Raw genomic sequence first — 20227 nt, forward strand, 5'->3', positions numbered from 1 at the left:
TATACAAATCCACTATTTAATGTTTCGTATCATTATTTGTCCATTTTAACGTGTCCAAACTAACAATCTGAATGGTTTAAATAGCCAATACGTATTAATCAATTTCAAAAGGATAACTTTATATGAAAAGCAAAAAAAAAATAAAATAGAAATAATGATTTAAAAAGACGTGTCTATCACGTTGTAGTTATACCTTCTTTTTCCTCTTAATATTCGTTTTTAGTCATGTCGTTATAGCACTTCATTCCTTTAAAAAAAATCGAGATTTACTTGAAACATCTTCTATAACCTATAGAGGACTGACTATGAATTTCCATAAACTTCGCTTGAACTTAAAAATGACAAACTTTATCTTTGTTTGCTCAGGGTGCGTCCTTGGGTTGAAAAAGCGTTGGAGGTGGCGCACCTGAAGAACTTGATCCCGCGCAGCGAGTTTGATGTGTGTGTGATCGAGGGCGACACGCGCTGCAGCATGGAGCACGGCCTCATCACCGCCGTCGACCTCATGGGCAGGTGCTGTCCACACGTCTTCGTCGGACCCACCTGCGAACTCAGTCTCTGTAAGTACACGATCACTTCCTATGTTCATATTTTAAAATCTAAATTAATACGTGCGGAATGGACTTGTTCCTGACATAAATTTATTTTTAAAATTAAAATTAAAAATTAAAATTAATGAAGTTTAAATTGTTTATCCATTAATCGAGGAATTGCAAATACTTTTGGTCTCAATCCCAAGCTAGACTTTCCACGGAAATGTCCAGTTGGAAAAATTCTACATCTTCATGCGCGATCCATCTAATTTTAATTAATCAAGCTACTGCAATAAAAAACACATAAATGACCACATATTTTAAAGATTTAGTGCTTAACTAGGAATATGCGAACCGGCGAAGTCTAAAAGCTGTTATTTTCAATGAATACTTTATGGACCAAATTATCGCAAGCAGCTCTTTACCTTTACATATGAATGGTCGGGCACTTTCGTTCCGCTCCAGTGAGTACTTGACTCGCATAAAACACAAAAGCATTTAGTCGCCTCATTATTCCACTCAACAGATTAGTGAAAAATGTAATTGAAAATCAATGGTCGTTTTTACGAGAAATCGTTGAAAAAGCAGTTTTTAAGCAAACTCAATTACTTATTAAAACACCAAAACAGCAACGGAAGTATAATAAAATCACATTCAAAGATTAGATAAGTAATCCAGAGGATAAATTAAATATGACAAAATACGTTTTGTTTATTCTTGCTCAAAGTCAATTGAGTGCAAAACAATGAAAAAATCTAGAAAATGTAGCAAAAAACTACAAAACCGATCAAAATAAGAACGAGAAATAATCTTGCCACGATTGTGCGTCTTAGGGAGTTGAGAAATATTGATATTTGTTTTTTCAATTTTCATGTAATATCAAGTGTGGTCGCGGTTTCACTCGAAATTAACTGCAAAATGAAATAGCAGGTACTTTGTGGTTTTTAATTTGCAGTTGTTCGTTGAAACAAATTTCAAAATAAGCATTAAATTGAGATGAAACAAAGAGTGAGCGGTCATAAGAAGTCGACGGGAGATTTTCGGAGTTGTGAAATAAAATTTTTGAAAGAGATATCTTTCAAAAATTTTAATTAAGTTATCGATAAATCTATTTAAGAAATATGGCCCTCTATCTCACTGCAGTTTGGTTGTTGATTCCACGCGGTTATGGAAAAATAACATTGCGGAGGGCTCAAGCTAAAAGAAAAACGTTATTTCTTATGAGTAAATTTTCATGGCGAAGCGCATTATTTTCTTGTTAAGTCAAGTTTGTGAATATGATATTGCTTTTGCAACAGTGGCATCGAAAATTATTTTGAAGCGAGTTAGGCAACTTCGCATCGTTCACGTTGAACAGGTTGCATACCGAAGCCATCGCTGTTTAAGTGGAGCACACGCGTTAATAATATAATCTGTAAAAAAATTTCTCGTTAAAAGGACAACTTTGCAAGCATGAAGGAGGAAAATTGCGTTTTAATCGAGCAGCTGGATGACGCCGCAGCCGCACATGCAAATAAAGCAATAATGATCGCTCACGCAGACAATCAATTTCAAACTGATCACCGTATTAGGTTAAAATGAGCGATTTACGGGCGTAATTGTTGCTCCATAAAATGATCACGATCGCTCGGCACGGCGGAAAAACTCATGCGGCGCGTAATTAGCGCCCTAGAGCAATCGGATTTTGCCGCACGCGAGCTCCCTTCGATGTTCTGAGCAGAAAATCGCGTTAGCTTCTTTTCCACGGCGATTTTTTTTATCCACCTGAATATATGGCGAGCCGCGTGCAGCCAGCCGTGTGTGCATGCGCTCGCTCACTCGCATGCAAATGGGCATCTAGTGTTTCCTGGCGGCCGAGGTCTGCTGCATTGTGCATGGCTCGCATATTATGCACTACATGCACCGTCGCCAGAGTGACTCACTCACGCTCCTCTGCTTGCCACTTTCTCTCTCTGGAGCAACGCAATACTGAGTGCATATGCCTCGCGGCTCTACAAACGCACTCACATGTGTGTTTTGCCATTTTTCCCACTACACTGCACTACGCTCGCTATAACGCAATTGATCTCGTGCATCAAAACCTGGCTAGAAGGATCAAATCAGTCTTGCGAATGGATTATATATTTTTGGACTGCTGCAAATAGGGCGCTTATTGCACTGAGATGGACAACTATAATCAAAGATGGGGAGTAAAAATATCAAATGATTATATTTTTCAGCGCATGACATTAATATTTATCATTTGTAAAAATGTGAGAGACGGAGTTAAATTTGTAACAACGCAGAATTTGTCCTTTACCCCAGATAATGGCTAGAGCGCTTTTAGATTCCAAATAAGAAACTAAATGCCAAAAATTGTATTATTCAATCTGTGAGTGAGATGTTATTAAAAGGAAAAATGTGTTCAAGCGAATTTGACGGTCAGAAAGGCAAAAAAGAAAATGAATTACCGGAACCCAGGCCAGAACTTTGTTGCTTTCAGAAATTTTAGCTCTTGCATAATGCATATGACGATAGACGGTGGTAATGCAGGATATAAATTCATTATTAATGCATGAGCATGAAATTGGAACAATCTTTAGCTTTGGTATGCTGAATAATACTTTTTTATTATTTCTTAAGAGTTAATAAGAATAAAAAAGATAGTAAAACATACAGCAAAAGAGATGAACAGAACTGCTGGAACAATAATTAATAATGCAAAAAAGCAATAAAAAATAATAAAGTCTGGATGTGACAATATCAAAGAGGCTATGAATGTAAAATTACAAATCGCTGCTTTGACTGAAAAATTGTATCAGCATACATAATTAAAAACTTACCGTATATTTTATATGAAACCAAATCATTTGGAACTCTCTCATGTACACTAATTTTGTGAAAAATTGACGACGAAATTTGTATCATTATTTTTGCTATGCTATACAGGAAATTTTGGTTTCAAATAATATTACATAAAACTACTCAGGCATTTTTGCTTTCTTACAAAAATATAAGTAAATAATCTTACAATTTTTCCACCTGGCACCTTTCCTTCTTCCTTTTTTCGCTTGTTTAAGGTTAGCTAACCCTTGATAACCTAACTACTATCAAATAGCAAAAACAATTTCCGCTTTTCCCTTTAAACTATCACATAGGTATTGATGTAAACAGATGGGCGAGCGAGATATCATATATTATATATATGACTTGAAACATCTCTAAAAGAAGGAAAAAGACTGTTTCCAATCAAATCGGCTCGTAATCTACACCATTATAAAGTACAGAAATATCTAAAAAAATGATAACAGCGAGCACAAGTGTCAAGCAATTAAATGTTAAAGTTATTTTGGTATTGTTCGTCTCAAGCTAATCTGTGTTCGATACGAACCAAAATACAAGCTATCAACAAGTTTGCTTGATTATCTGTGAACTGAAACTTCACGCACAAATATAATTTCGAAGAACTGGTATTATTTGCACGATTGACGAGTGACATGCGGCAAAGGAAATCTTTTGTGAAAGAAGAACAATATGACACTAAGTCATTGTATAATCGTGGCTACAACCAGAAAGGAATTTACGACTTTTCAGCCAATAATCTGCTCTTTTTTATCGGCAAAGAGGCCACAGCGCTTGTGTGGCATAAAAAAGTTTCAAAAGCAGAGGAGGCTCCGCTGTAAATATTTAAACCAAAAGTTTATTTTCACAAACGACTGGATGCAGCAGAGCCGCTTCATATCTGTTTGTAGAGCTTTCCACTCTGTAGCATATTTTTTTGAAACCAGAGAATATATTTGTCGAGTGGCGTAAACAATCGCACGCGTGTTTTGCCTTTTTAAAAGCGATGCAGCAGCGCGGCTTGTGGGTTTACAGGTTTTCGTTTTAATGGTGCATTCAATATGACGTTGAATACATTTTTGTGCCATTGAAGGCAGCGGTTGGAATTTGTGCGGCTTTTTATGCAGACATTGCACATATTGGTTGCAACGAGAGCACTTGTGCGAGCTCGCCGACAGCAAAACACCGAGTTCGTATTTTGATGCATCCATGAAGTAAAATAAAATGTTTTTAATTTAAAATTATTTTATAAAAACGATAAAAACTATTATAAATTATTCAACTAAAATTCTCTGGCAGTATTAATGGAAAATTTTACAAATTTCGCAAATTGATTTATGATTTATCAAAAAATCTCCAAATCGCAGAAAGATTTTGGTTAAAAAACATCTCAGCCCAGGAGAGGTATATAGGATTGATTGCAAGAGAATTCAAGATTTGGTTAGTTTTAACGTTTAAAACTTTAAATATTTAAACAGCCTTCGTCCCTGAACCAATTGTTGGTATTAATTTCCCATTAAAATAAATGTTTAATCGCATCTCGTTCAAAACGCTTTTAGGTTTTATAAAATGGGTTTTAGATTTGCCATCTGCCAAGGACATGCCCAGAATAATTTCTTTAAAGAAAACAAGGAAATGACTTAATAAATGTTGGCTTTGTTCCAGCCAGTGTGGCCAGGCTAGTCAAGCTGTGGCAGACACCGCTGATCACAGCTGGCGGGTTGGCGTCTGACTATACCGTGGACAGGACTAGCCCCGAGTCAGAGTACTTCCTCCTCGTCAGAGTTGGCTGGTCCTTCAGGGACATTGCCGCCGCCCTCGTTGCATTTATGGACAAGTAAGAAAGACAATTCGTTTTTGCAGTCTCAGTAGCTTTTAAAAAATTATCTGCCTATGATGACCTTGGAAATTTTGAAAATCGAATTTGCATAATTCATAACTCACACGACCGAAAATTTAATATTTTGGTTCAAAATTTATATAATTCTTATGGCCCTGAAAAATTTACTGAAATAATGTTAGCTAAAAATAAAGCTTTCAGTGAATAAAAATCAATTTTAAGTTATTGGTTTCTGTTTGAAATAGAGTTGAGGGTTTGGTGAAAATGTTGTCTTCCATGCTGGGTATATCTCTCGCAAATATTTTACTGTTTAATTTTATTAATATTGTTTTTGTAGACACAACTGGCGCAAAATCATGCTCATATACGACACGTTTGGGTACGCAACAGTGTCAGGCTTTCAAACGTGCTACCTGATGATGACGTCGCTGGTGAGCCTTCTGAAACAGAAGAACATAACCTACTCTGCTTACGACACTGACAAGAACAAGCAGAATTCCATCAAAGAGAATCTCATGCGCGAAATGGGAGTCACCTACAGCAGTGAGTACAGACAGCTTCCGTTTTGCAATATTTTTTTTAACTTTTCCTGCTCCTTCTCCACTTATCTCCCGCTTTTGTGTCTCCGTCGACAGCCTGATTGTGAGTAGAAAAGGTGAAGACTGGTACTGACAGTATTGTAGGTGATTTTTTCCTGAGCGAGACGATTTACATTCGTTTCCCTTATTGAATCTCTTTTTAGGTTAAACGAACAAAATTCTTATATCATGACATTCAGATGTCAAGGAAACATTTAAAACAAAAATATTCTAAGGTAGATCGACAATGATCAAAATCCACATTTGAAGGGGTTTCAATGATAATTACACCAATTATAAAAAAATACAAATTTCCAAAAAAAGTAGTATTTTATCTAAATTAAAGTTAAGGTGTAAAAATAAATTATTAGCGGATGATTTTCACGCATTATAAATCCTTAAAAATATACTGAAGGAGTTTTGGAAAACACAGAAAAAGTTTTTAAATTAATAAATGCAACTCTTTGCAGCTATAGATTTACAATTTAGGAAAGTTAAATTTTTTTATTTTACTTTCATAAATCAAAAGGATATCTATTATTACACTTTTTATTTTGGTTAATATTTCATTAAGATTCGGCACGTGACAACGTCGTTACAATTTTTTGGTTTCGGTCGGCTATGCAGTTCCTGCCTGTCACTTTTTGCCATTGCTCATGTACCTTTTAATTTAATCTGACCTCTGTAATGTACATGAATAAATAAATAGAGATGATAAGTCTCCTTTTTAATATGATTATCCCCGCGAGCTTTAACATCTTAGAGAATAGAGAGAACTTAAGCTTTTTCATTTCGATGCTGCCTGCAATAATTGGCGGAGGCGGAGGAGGCAAGATCAAAGAAGCGACGTGCGTAATTAATTATTGATGCGGTGCGGAATGCAAAAAGGCGTTCAGCAGACAGAATCTCATTAAGCAGTTTTTTGCGTCAAAAGCAAAGTCGATAATCCGCACTCGAGAAAGGCAGGCTTTTGTATCCATATCGTCAACGAATGAAAGAAAATGATTATTGTGCAAACAAAAGGTGGAACGCATTACGGCTTCGGCGTTGTGGTGGGTCAGTTTTCTTGTTCGCCTGCTGATTTATAACACTGGAGGGGAAATGAAACAAGAATTTGCAGACGGGTCACTGTAATTGGTCTTAAAAATTTGACGCATGAAAATATGGCATCAAATCTGACCAAATTTCACGGATATGAAAAGAGATGAAGTTTGTACGAAATTTGGTTTTGGACAACGAGCACGTTGCCAAACGAATAACATGGAACAGTAAAGGTCGTAAAGGCCAATCCCTGTGAAAGAACAAAGAACACTCTTGCCCTTACACCAGGGTCTTTGCAAAAAAACCCTTGGCATTTTCCCATTAAATTAATTCACGCTTGCTAGAAAGGTATAAAAACCAGCAAGTTGTGAGTCGCAGTACTTTCAAATAGACTGGCAATTATGTGTACAAGCCAAGAGTTAAAATCCAGTCCGCACAATATACTCAACACCCACACGCGTTTGAGAGCCTTTACTGTAATACCAGAGTATTATTCCTCAGAAAATTTAAAATTTATTATATTTTTTACTTTCTCTAATTGTTGAAAAACTCACATCCTTTTTAATTTAATTCTATTAGCATAGTTAAAGCCATTTATCGCACAATTCTCAAATTTTCGGCCAGTGCGTGCGCTCTTATTAGCGTCCTCAAACCCTGGAATGACCTGATGGTGACGCTAAAAGACTGTAAAACCACGTAGCATTTGCGGCAAGGATTTTAAAGTGTTTTGTGACGCTAAGATTATTTTTTAAGTGATTTTCAACTGGTGTATTGCGATGAATTGGGTCTAATTAATCGGTTTTCCACTAGAATTCTAGAGCTTTTCTTTTTATTTGAATAATCACTTTTTCTGAATATGTATACCACCATGCACTTTGACCTGGATGAGGATAAACAACGATTATGACCAAAATGATTTTACATTTTGACGTCTACCATAGGCGAACGACTATAGGAATGGAGGGCTAAAATTTAAAAAAAATGTTAATAGCACACTCTCTCGCATTATATACAGCAGCTATTTCGGTCTCACAGACCTCATCAGCAGCACTTTACCTTCAAAACAAAATTCGCAAAATTCATGACTACGGTTAAAGTTGCAGAGATTTTTTAATCGGCGATTGTTGAAAACATCCTCCAGCACTCATCTCTGATTGCAAGTGGAAAGGACACGAAGCTAATGAGGCCTGCGGGGCCGAAACAGCTGCTGCACTGTTCGAGAGCGTGTGGTATTATTTTCATTTTACAATTTTTTTCGAATTTTTCTTTAGCATACACTATTCTTATATAGTTGTTCACTTATGGCAGTAAGTTGCCAATGTAAAATCCGTAAAATCATTTGAATTTAAATCCCCCCCCCCCCCCCCCCCAGAGTTTTTTCCCTTTTCAACGATAATAGTGTTCAGACCAAAAACCAGGATCACTAAAAACCACTTATTTATTTTCGGACAAAGAATACGTGCCCTTCAGAGTAAGGTGATGGCGTTAAGGACACGAAGGGCTGCAAGTGTCGCCTGGCGGCTCGGCTAGATGGCACGGCATGTGTCGGTTCGGCTTGAACGTGGGCCGAGTTTGCGTGCTCCTGGGTTGGGAGCGGGAATCGACCTACCTCTCCTGGAGTCCCTTTCTTTCTTACTCGGCAGGCCGGCTGCCTACGCACCCTCCGGAGTGCGATCAGTGCCCGTTCACGTCGCGAGTAGCGCCGACTGACCGCGCGAGACACGCTCACCCGCGCGTGTAGCGTAATATATACCGGCCAATTTCGAGGTAACCTTTTGCAACTCTCTGTGTCCACTGTCAGCAGCCCGATTTCTGTAAATATGTAAATAATAAAACTCGAAGTATTACTTTGCAAGGTGTTCAGTGTGTTACACAACAAACCGCAACATGCCTGGGTCCCCTGTAATAAAGCATCTTTGCTATTTTAGGGTCTGACACGTTCCTCTCTTTATATATGAATGTTTCCCCCCGTGCCGATTGATAACCCGTTTTTCCGTCTCGTCAACAAGAACGCAGTCCCTGTTGATTTGATTGTGTCTGTAGACAATTGGCGTTAAGGAGCGAGAGCGTGAGCTGATGAAGCAAGTTGTAAGGGAGAAAGTTACCGCAATCATCTTCATTCACCCAACCCTAAATCTTAATACTTCTTGTCTCTGGCCTTATGATCGATAGGGAAGCCACTCAGACCGCAGTTTGCAAACGAGAACCTAATTAATTGCAAACACGGAGCATCTCGCCTCGCGAGTTTGCAAACCGTGGTCTGCCGCACAAGTCTGTTCTGCTGTTTGAGTTTCATTCCCCGCACATTCTATGTTCATTTACAAAGGGCTCTTAGATTTTCACTTAGGGTAAATCTCTGCACTCTGCTTAGCCCTTATTTGGTTTGCATTTCTTGAATTTACTGCGTTAATCTGTGTAGTATGGCACACCCGAGCGTTGTTTAAATAGTAGTAAAAATAGGAAAATGGATTTTATTATCGTTTTTAACTATTTTTCACGGCAATGACTGATATTTAGCCTTTGGATGTCATATGAGTTTGAATCAATCACGATTCAAACAGTATGAGTTCCATCCACAGGCTTAAACTAGTATACTTAGGATTTTCAATCGCTTTTTCGGCTTCAAGTCGTCTCTTTTAGTTGGTATTTTAGGTTGTAGGCCAAAGTACTCGGTATTTTGTTGAAAAATGCTCTCCAGATGAAATCGAAATTTAAATTCACATTTTAAAACAAATTTAGTTACGAGAAAAATTCGACCAACAATTCATATTTATGTATGCAATTGTTAAAGCTCTAAAATTAACTTCTAAAAATTTGTTTTTTTAATGATCTTTTTTGTTGGTAAGAAAATTTACAAATTACAAAATTTTTTGCGTGATTGGAAACTTTAATTGCCGCATTCAAGTATAAACGTCATTGTTTTAGGCAATTTGTAATTTTCGAATTTCATGCAGGGGTGTCCATTAGTTTTTTATTCAAAATAAATAGTTTAACCAAATTCAGACTAATACTCAGTTTTCAAACGCAATTTTTAAATAAAAATTTAAATATTCGTATAATAATGTGTTGTCAGTTGCCTCCGACACAGTTGATCGACCAAAATTTCCGATTCTTTTTGTCAACTGTTGGCGTTTTTCTATAAGCTATTTTTAGACTTCGAGATTGGTTTTAGGACAAAGAATTTGAGCAAAATGCAGGTACTTCTGCTGTTCGCAACTCTTTAATATAGCCAATAAACGAAATATTTTGCCTCTAAGCCTGAAATTTGCTATTCAAAATCTTTAAATATCAGAAAAATGTCTGAAATGGATGAAATGATTCGTTGCGTAAAAAAACATAGTCCAAAATAGTTCTGACAAGTGGAATATGGTTATTTTTAGTAACCTCTGAAAAAAATTCGCATTGTTTGATTAATGGAATAAAGGGAATTGAGAATAAATAATCGACGAGGCTGAAACTCCCAAGTTTTACTGCGGTGCAATGAAAAAGCTATAACAATAAACTCTATGTACATATCTAAACAATAATTTTATGAAGCATCCTATGTCCAGTATTGATCAACATGCATGCGACTGCCTACACTCTTTTCTTCCAGCAGTGAAATCGGCCCAGTCAATACGCAAAAGCTGGTCTCGCTTGCCTGCTCTTTTTTTGTTCCCCGTAAAAAGATCCTTCACGTCTGAGCCCCAGCACTCTCTCGTAAATAGCTATTTTCTCTCAGAAATCCACTAGAGCACGACTAAGGCACCCTTGGAATGGATTTATTCTGGCCAATTAACCCCGTCGCCGCCAATACATTTAAGAGCGTCAGCGGGGACCTACAGATTTTCGCAGGGGAGACAGGCGGACGCGCGTGCCGAGCTGAAAGTGAGAGCATTACGTACGTGTGTGTTTGTAGTCGGAGCGGAAGATGGGAAACACACGGGCAGGCTCCAGTTTGTACGGACAAATAAAAGTCATCATGTTTTGGCATGGCTGCTCGTTCACTCGCTCGCTTGCTTGCTCGCTCAACACGGTGTTCTTTTCGCTTCTTGCCTTTGTATGCAAAACACTGCCCTAGGGCGCGTCAAGTTTAATTTCCTCCGGCCCACGCACCTCCCCAATGCTGCTCCCCCGCGCTTTTGCAAAACATGCAGACGCTGTTTTTCGGAATCGGAATTCGCGGCGGCGTTGCACGCGTCTTCCGCCGACGCAAACCTCCCCTCGAGGCCAGCCGACTTGAAAAGGTATCAAGATCATCTTGTATTGAATTCGTAACACACAATTTCCCCCGTGAGACCTGCTTTGTGCCGCCAATTCCAGTAGAAGCCGTATTATATAGCGCTATAGTAAAACGCGCGCCTGCTCGCTCCCTGGAGACCCATAGGGCGCGCGGGTGGCGGTGGAGGCGGCTTTCAGCCTCACAGGCCTCGGCAGGAGCGCAATTTCGAAAACGAGAGGTGTCGAGTCGACTCAAGTCGGGCCTTTCGTCATCTGCATGTTGTTCGTTCAAGGAGCGAGCAAAATTTGAACGCGCTCAGCGGGGAACAGAAGGGCTTTGCGAAATTAACTCTTACCATAGGTTGGTGCCGCAGAGGTAAACAGACTTTGCAATTTACTCAAGTTTTTGCCTAAGCCATCAGATTAAAGTGGGGAAGGGGTTCAAAGTGTAAATTGTTTTTTGTGAATAAGGTTGTTTCGGTTATCTAGCTGTTTTGGATTCTATACAAGTGAAATTTCTGTGCAACGGAAAAATAACTATATTTTTTGAAGGTGAAATTTGATTAATGATCATTTTGTGAATAAATTTTTGCTCCAAATATTGCTATCTACTCAAAAATTTCGTTAGGAATTTTTAAATCAATTAAGTATAATTTTTAATTTTCCACAATATTCCGATGCTTATTTGCAGTGAAGAAAGCAGAAGGCACTGCCCAAAACTTTAAGAGTTCTAATGTTTATTTTTTATTTAAAACCATTCAAACTAATTGTAAGTTTACTCTGGATCAGCAGGAAAACTTAACTCCATGCATCCCCACATCTAAGAGAAATCACACAATAAAAATATCAATTATTGGAAACTTTTTTATAATTTAACCCTACACAGCACAATGAAATAATAAAATGTTCAACTTACCCGTCCCATAGAATACTCCCACGCGTACCATTTGTAAGCCAGCGAGTTGTGCAAATATTTTATAGAAAGAGTTCCGTCTGCTAAAATTCCCAGAATAACGATACAATTTCCGCAATTTAAACAAAAACGAAGTTTCCCTCGGAGAATTGGAAAAACATTGTTCACTCAGAGGAAAGAAGCTTTTACGAGCATTGAAGGCATTTAGTCAGGATTGAAAGACACAGAGGGAAAAATTGATTGGGTGAAATACCCAAGTGTAGAGCCAAGACGGATTTCCAAATCGCTTAATAATGACGAATCGAGGGAGCTGCTGGCGTGCTCTCTGCGCCAAATCGAACTTTTATTCCGCTTAAGTGCGGCGCAAAGCTCTCCCTCGGCCGAGTCCGCAATTGCTTGCTCTCTCATCCACACACAGGTAATTATGGGCGGCGCTACCCTCGTCCCTTTTTATTTCAGGAGCCGAGACTCTTTAGCGGTTAATTTATGGGAGCTCGGATGTCGTTTTGAAAACGGAATTTAGCTTTATCTTGGGCTGAGATGGACGGAAAAGATATTCTGTGAGGGATTGTCTGCACTTTAAATTTCTTTGTTTAACCATATGGATCATGGTTAATTTAAGAAGAGTCCAGTAATTGTTGCATCTTGCCCTTTTATTTTTTTTTGAAACAATATTAAGTGAAATAATTGATGTGTAAATAGTTAAAAACATGTATTTGGGCCAAACTTTTTGTGCGACATCGCAACGGGCTTAAATATTATTTTTAATTATTTGAATGTTGTATAAAATTGTCTCCTATATAAACCTTTATAATTCACAGCCGTTTGTAATAATGAAAATTGCATCTAAAATGGATTACGTTTAACTTTTGGCATATTTTTTCTTAAAAAATACCAATCTTTATAAAAAAGGGAAATAAAACATAAATTAGACGTATACATAAATCATAGAAATTTGCTGTAATCGCGGGTACAAATGTAGCTTTTTCCTCTGGGCACATTGCAGCGCTGGGATGCGGAGCTTTTTGCTGTGGACGCTGCTGGTGCTGTGCGAGTGCAGCGCCGAGGTGCAACGCAAGACGGTGCACCTGTGGGTGATTGCGCCCTCCGACCCCAACCACGAGCAGAGCCTGGTCAAGATCATGCCGGCCATCATGCTGGCGGTGCGCAGGGTGCGGGACACGCGTCTCCTGGACGCCGTGCACCTCGAGGTGCACCAACAGGACTCGCAGTGTTCCTCCACCTACGGCCCACTCGCCGCCTTCCACTTTTACACCCAGCTCAAATCAGGTCGCAATCACCTTCTTCGTTTCTCATTCCATGTCTTGAGGAAGACGAGGCTTCATCAATTTGTGTAGCATTTTCCGCGGGGTGGTGGTGGGGGCAAGGGGGCACAACCTATAGAGTATACTTCTGAAATTCCGAATGAAAAGAGTTTTTTTAATAATGGGAAATTCCCAGTGGAAATTTAACTGTACGATCACGATCCATTATCAATTTATCTCAAAAATTTTGCTACTGGTAGTTTGCACTGTTGCCTATTTGGCCTCTTAAAAGGAATTCATGATATTTTAAGAGACGCAAAAACATTTAAGCAACAAACCTCCTATTGTGTATGTGTGAATTTTGGAGATGAAAATATTCTCTTTGACGTGCTCGATGTGTTAAAAACAAATATCACCGGAGATAGAGAAACGACAGCAACGTTTTTTGTCTCGAAATGTTTCTTCCGCGATTGCGATATTTATTTACGCTGTACATATTAAAAAGTTGTCCCCATATGTATGGAATTGAATCTGAGATCTGAGCGGGAGTACCCGAAAATTGTAAATAATTGGTGGCTAGATCTGTTGGCGGCCTCAACATCAAACCGTTGGGAATTTTCCATAATATTTTATTTATTGCGCATTTTTCATTCTTCTAAATTCTTTTGCTAATTTGATTTGCATTCGACTTAGGATTAAATACATTTCTCTCATAAAACATGAAACCGGATAAACTATCACACAGTCCACAAACACGCATTGCTATCAGAGGATATTTTTCTCTAGAAACATTTATCTCTCATTCACTTGCAAAAAATTACTTCAATTTATGAAAGGAATAGATCCTCTTTGCAAGCACCGCAGAATTAAAATGTTTTCCATTCACTCTTTGAGCTCCAACAAGATTTTTTGTTAAAAAAAGGTTGAATATCATGTTTATTCAACTTCTGCTTCGCGTGCTACCGTGGGAATTCAACTGTCAGACAGCGAAAATTTGCATGGATCGAAAATTGTGCTGACAATGAATGTGGAGGATTTTGCCGTTCTCGGAATACTATATTTTGCGGAATTACAATGTTCCCCCATTCTGGTGTTTATTCTTGTCCAACTTGCTGCGAGGGATAATATGATGATGCTGTAGTTGCAAAATGCATATTTTTGGTGGAAAATTGCCATTTGCGGCACCGCCCCAGGCAAACAACGAGCTTGATCAAATAGTGGGAAATAGCCTTATACGCCCCGACTCGTTGTCGTAAGCGAGTTATTAAGAAAATAAAGGATGAAGACATTCGGGGCTGCTTTCATAGCACCGAAATGCCTCACATCACGATCACGCGTTATGAGTGCGATCAATCGATGGCGTCGGAAACACAAATTTATTAAGCCTCATCTTCTTCGCAGTGTGAAATTCCTCTGGCGCCTCGGGTGAAAGCAATTTGTCGGTGCGAAAATCCAATTTGACGGTTTTATGCGTCGGCGGTCGAAGTGAATTATGCGCGTCTTGATGGACCACTTGGCGCCCGCGGTTCGTTTGTGGCCGGATTAATACGCGATCTCCTTGCGGCGGATTTTCAATTAAAATGCTTTCCAACACCTCTCGCCGCGCGCGCGCTCGCTCGCGTCCATAAATCCGGTGTGTTTGCCGACAGAGAGAGCAGAAACTCATCAGCCGAGTTTGACACATTCTAAATTACGATGGGAAGAAGTGTAATATAGGAATCGATTGGATACGCGCCGGGCTGGGGCCGCGCCGTTGCGCATCCAAATAAGCGAAAATGCGGGCGGAAAAGGCGGGGGTCGTAACATGGCGTATAACAACAGGTTGCCAATAACAGGTTGTGCGGCAAGCGCGCACGGCGGAAGGCATACTTATTAGGGGATCTCTGCTCTCATTTTGCGGGCTTCCACCTCGGAATTTCCATTAAGAAACACTCCTTGTTAGCAGTCCCTTTCTCCTCGTTCGCATAGAGCGCGCGGATCCCTTAAGATAAACACTAGTCCCTGCCTAATTGGATTATATCGCGCGGTGAATCTGTTGGGTGGTGGTAAAAGCCGGATACAGCGGCACTCTCAAAGCAAAGCACCTTATTGCAAACGGGACAACGAATGTTTTGATTATCCTGAATCCTCTTCCTTTTTCCGAGACGTTCTAAAATGAATCAAAGTGTGCCGAGCAGGGTTTTATTACTTGCTTTGTGCCTTTATTTATATAGTAGATGCAGGACGTGATGGAACTCACAAAAGACCAGCTTATCAGCAAGCTAGAAATTGAAAAAAAGAATCCATTTCAACAAGGCTTTATCCGTCACAAAACGTGAGAGTTTTTTAGCGTCCTCAAAATCCCAAGTCGTTAAGGACAGGGACGTCGAAAATGATTGATTTTTTTTATTTTCTTAATTAGATGTTAAAGAGGAACATAAAATTTCAAGACGGAATGAGATATTTTTCGAAGATTTTACAGCCAGGAAATCGTAATACAACTAAAAATTTCCTAGCCGTACCATCATGTAAATATCTCATACCATCCTAAATATTTTGCTTCCTGCCTCGGCTTCTATTCCGTAAATTCCCTTGTGGGTGGAATTTGAAATTTAACATTACTTTAACATAAAAATGTTGAGTTAAAACGCCGTCGGAATTTTCAAAACACACTATTATAAATTACTGCTGGAAAAAGAGAGCAGCCAAGTATATAATCTGCTTTAATCTTTGCTAAGATATCGACACTCAATGTTGGTTTTTTCGTGTTTTAAGTTATAAAATAAAAACAGAGTTCATCCTCGTTGCTTGAAAATTTCCTACTCGAATTTCTCATTCCGACAAGAATTAGTTTTTATTGTTTAATATAATTGGGTGTATCTTAAAATAGGCCTCTACTTTGACGCCGGAACTTGTTGAAATGAGAAATTAAAGAGGGAAATTTTCAAGCAACGAGGATGAAGTTGTAATTCTATAAGAGACTAGGGTTTTTTTATATGCTATTACTATCATAGTAAATCATAGGCAATATATGCAAATTCATGGAATGCAAACGGTTTATCCTGATCTTTGCTATCCTTAGCGGTGTTTAAGCCACGCTTTCTATGTCCAACGCTAATTATTTCAAAGATACATTCCAACGATGTTTTAACTTTCAGAATTGTTTACTAAATCACAAAGAAATATAATTACAACGAGCAAGTCCCCAAAATTCAAGTTTTGGAAGTTTTTTTTATTAAAGTTTAATATATTTTCCTAAACCAAATCTAATGAAAATTATTTTGCTTTCAAAAATATTATAAATTAGTAAAAAACTACTCTAATCTAGTTTCTAAGCTATTTGGATGAAAGCAGGATATTATTTTAAAATTAGAGATGAGGTACGTGTTATGAAAATAAATATCAGACTCCAGTTATTTAACAATAAGATGAAAAACGTTTACCCCAACCGTCTTTCACACAGGAAAAACCTGCTCTTTATTAGATTACCGATTTATCTTATTGTCTTAAGGTGCAATCAATTTGCATTATCAGTATTATCACTAAACCTTATTAATCCATCAAAATTCCTGGTATACCCACATCCCCAAACTCAACATAATCAATTTGATATCAATCCTCTTGAGTAGAGGGGCGCACATATTTAACTAATCCAGTAATTATCAACAATCCGCAGGACCGAAATGCTTTGCACCGACGCTAAAATCGATTTTCTCATGCTCAAACCGACAAATTGACCGAAATTCGAGGAGCCTTTTTGCTAAAGATATATTTAACCTTGGTGTAAGCATATTTGAAGTGGTTGGTACGGACAGGTGTCTTCCTAGGCCCGGTTTGCGACTACGTGATCGCACCTGTGGCCAGGTACGCCGGCGTGTGGGGCGTGCCGGTGATCACGGCTGGCGGACAGGCCGACGCGTTCCAGCACAAGACGCAGGGTCAGTACCCCAGTCTGACCAGGATGACAGGCAGCTACTCGGCCATCGGACACGCCCTCAAGTCCATCCTCAAGCAGTTCGGATGGCACGTCGTCGGGCTGCTCTACCACAACCACGGAATCGGCAGCGGTGAGGTCTCCTGCAGGAGAATATCTTCCAAAATGTTATATGATTCAATGCGTTTTTTATTTATTTAGTAGTTATAATTTTTTCAGGACCCTCAACAGATAGTCAAAGTGAAATAATCAAAAAATCATTAAAAAATGGTATAAAAATCCTTTCATAAATTTAAATTAACATTGAAATCTGTAAAGTACAATTTTATACGTTTTGTGATTAAAGGGTCGTGTTTGAAATGGAAATTTCGTTTGACGGAAATATGGCTCGACGTTGGAGTGTGTGGGTTGGCGGGTATATGCGAAATGTCACGGCAGCTGTTGGCGAATTTCAATTTTCGATTCAGACCGAGCGGCGCTTTTCATATTTTTGAAGTTGGAAAGTACGCATTTCACGCGGAATTAAAGGGGAGCAAACGTAAGTCAAACCATCGGGGCACTTGAGCCGGCCGTTCAAGTGCGTTATATTTGAACAGGCAGTTCAAATACACAATAATGGGCCCAAAGAAATCGCTTGCAATGCAACGAAGCAGTTCTTTCATTCTGTAACCGATTTGTAAGGGGGAATTTGACAGTAATTTAAACCCGCTGAAAACTGAGATAAGTTTTGCTCTCCAGAATTGAAGAGAGATTTACGATCAATTGAGGCGAACTTTTAAAAACTTTATCGAACTTTGTTGAAGAAGTTTGGTAAAGAGACGAAAACAATTTGTTATTGCCTTTTTATGGGGCTAAGGATCTAAGACTTCTTACTATTGGTCGGAGTCTTGAAGTACACGCTGCATACCAAGATACTTTTTTAAAACAATAATTTACGTTAAATTTTTATTAGAAAAATGCATTTGTTTGAACAAGAGTGATTTTAAAATCATCAAATTTCTGCAATTTTTCTTGAACTAATTTTAAAAATCTATGTAACGTTTTGGAAAAAATGGTTAAATTTATTTCAATATAGCTTTTTGAATAGCATGTTCCTTTTTCAAAGTAAGATAACGTTCAACCATTCAAAATTTAAAAAATTGGGGGCCTTAACCAAGCTTCATCGTCGGCCCCTGAACATGACGTCAAACCATAGGTGTAAAAATGTTGTGCGCATTTTGCTGAGTAACATTATTAACGGGTCGTTATGAGTATTGACGTGGGTCGTTGAAACATGTTTCTGAATACTAACCAATGCAAGTACTCAACAGTCGGATCGTTTGGTTGATGTACTCGCTCTCCTTTAGTCAAAAGCTGCTCTTTTGCATGCATCTCATGGGAATCATTGCCTATATCACAGAGCAGAATCTAGAGTTGAGCGCAGGACAGGGTATTACTCCACAGCACAGCAGCCGCATGAGTGACTACGTGACGCGATTCTTTCTCATTTATTTGCCAGCAGCTCTTTGCAAACAGCAAATTCTATTCCTGCAGACTGAGACGCTGTCTATGAAATGAAAAGACTGCTGATCTCTCTCAGCAAAGATTGTGCAAGTTTACTTCCGCACTCTGGCAGGAAAGTGATCTGAATAGCCGGTCTTTTTGACAATGGGGCGCCCCGTTGCGTGAGCATAAAAGTCCGTTGGGCTGCAGCGGCGGCGGTCGAGTTGACAACGGATCCTCCTTGTGGTTGAAAACGAGAATAAAACGTGATTGGAGTGGCCGCGCTCAATCACATTAACTCGCTTCCATTAAAAGTCGCGCTCGCCTCGAGGACGGATCAGCCGCAGCACGCCCGAGCCGTCAATTACCAAAGCCTCCAAAGTTTTGCCCACACACTCATCCGTGAATATAAACGGCTTTCAAAAAGGTCTAAATGCACTTTCCGCTCTCGTCCGGGGATAAACTTTGCAGCCGGATGAGAAAGCTTCTCGAGCCAGATTATGCTGAAAGGGGATGAAATTGAAATTTGACTAATTTATGAGAGGAGGAAAAAGGCGCCGTGTATTTCGCCTGCTGACATACACACACGCAGAACATGAGCCTGACAAATATTTGCGCAAGAAAATGAGTTTGCGCCTACGTGCAGTTTGAGCCTGAGTTCATTTTCTGCGCGACAAGCCGGCCTAATTAACCCGAAGAGGAGGGTCGGCGGGGGCGGAAGTGTGTCAAAACTGGCTATTTTCAGCCAGCTTTTTCAACACTGACTCTCCGGTTTTCCCCCTAGAAAAATACCAACAAGTAATAGGTTTGATACATATTCAAGAATATTGAAAATTGATGTTTTACCGTGCTTTTTACGAGTTTCACTGAGTTGAAAATTAGGAGGCTTCTTAATTCATTATTCCATAAATAAACGCCTCCTTTCATCAATTTAATTCAACGACAAGGAAATAATTGCTCAATGAAGCCTGTAAAATAAATTCCACTACATCAGGTAACGATCATTAAATTTAATTAAAATGCCAAACGCGAATCAAACACGGTTCAACAGTAATCACTGCGACAGGAATAAAATGCCAGGCTCTCTTCATATTTAGCCAACAGATTGTTGCGCCGAATAAATTTTGGGGCTTCATTGTCTGGTGGGTATGTTTTGGTGACTTTGAATCTGACATTGACCCTTGAGTCGATCGATTTCATGTTTTTTAATTAGCTTTCAAATGGCGTTAGGTACGTCTGATTTTCTCATCAATAACCCTCTAATTTTTGAATCAGTAATTTTGGCAACTTTATAGAATTCATAAATAATTTGGATTAACAACCTATACCTATAGTCACTTCATCGAAATCTATCAACCCTTGTTAACTAACTGTTAGCTGAAAAGAGAGCAGGATAAACTCTTCTTTTTTATTAATTGAACTCGCTAGAGATTTTCAAAGCTATTATAGTTTTAGCTCTTTACTATCCGTCCTTATCAATAAATCGTAAGGAATGACCGCTATCATCTGAATTTTTTTTATTCGTACAGTTTCAAGACTTTATTTTCAATATTTGCGTGAAGAAAAAAAAATATTTTTCCTGTGATTGGAAACACATCTGGAAACAAACCCTTGCGAAAATGTCTTTTTGCCAAACGCTATT

General features: G+C 38.8%; 1 protein-coding gene across 4 annotated transcripts in view; it reads left to right on the plus strand.

The window, feature by feature from the left end:
* LOC135937773 (atrial natriuretic peptide receptor 1) overlaps positions 1–20227 on the plus strand; it is a 45829-nt gene that overhangs the window by 5858 nt on the left and 19744 nt on the right. The window contains exons 3-5 of one of the 4 annotated variants that reach the window (XM_065481012.1): positions 367–560; positions 5019–5190; positions 5531–5736. In XM_065481012.1, the coding sequence (XP_065337084.1) occupies positions 367–560; positions 5019–5190; positions 5531–5736 (572 nt within the window). Of the gene's footprint in view, positions 1–366; positions 561–5018; positions 5191–5530; positions 5737–8468; positions 8580–12099; positions 12344–12931; positions 13216–16984; positions 17237–20227 lie in introns of those variants that run through there. The other 3 variants (XM_065481013.1, XM_065481014.1, XM_065481015.1) reach the window with 3 other exon arrangements.

This window comes from Cloeon dipterum, chromosome 2 (genome assembly GCF_949628265.1).
Source record: "Cloeon dipterum chromosome 2, ieCloDipt1.1, whole genome shotgun sequence".
In the NCBI taxonomy this organism is placed as follows: domain Eukaryota; kingdom Metazoa; phylum Arthropoda; class Insecta; order Ephemeroptera; family Baetidae; genus Cloeon; species Cloeon dipterum.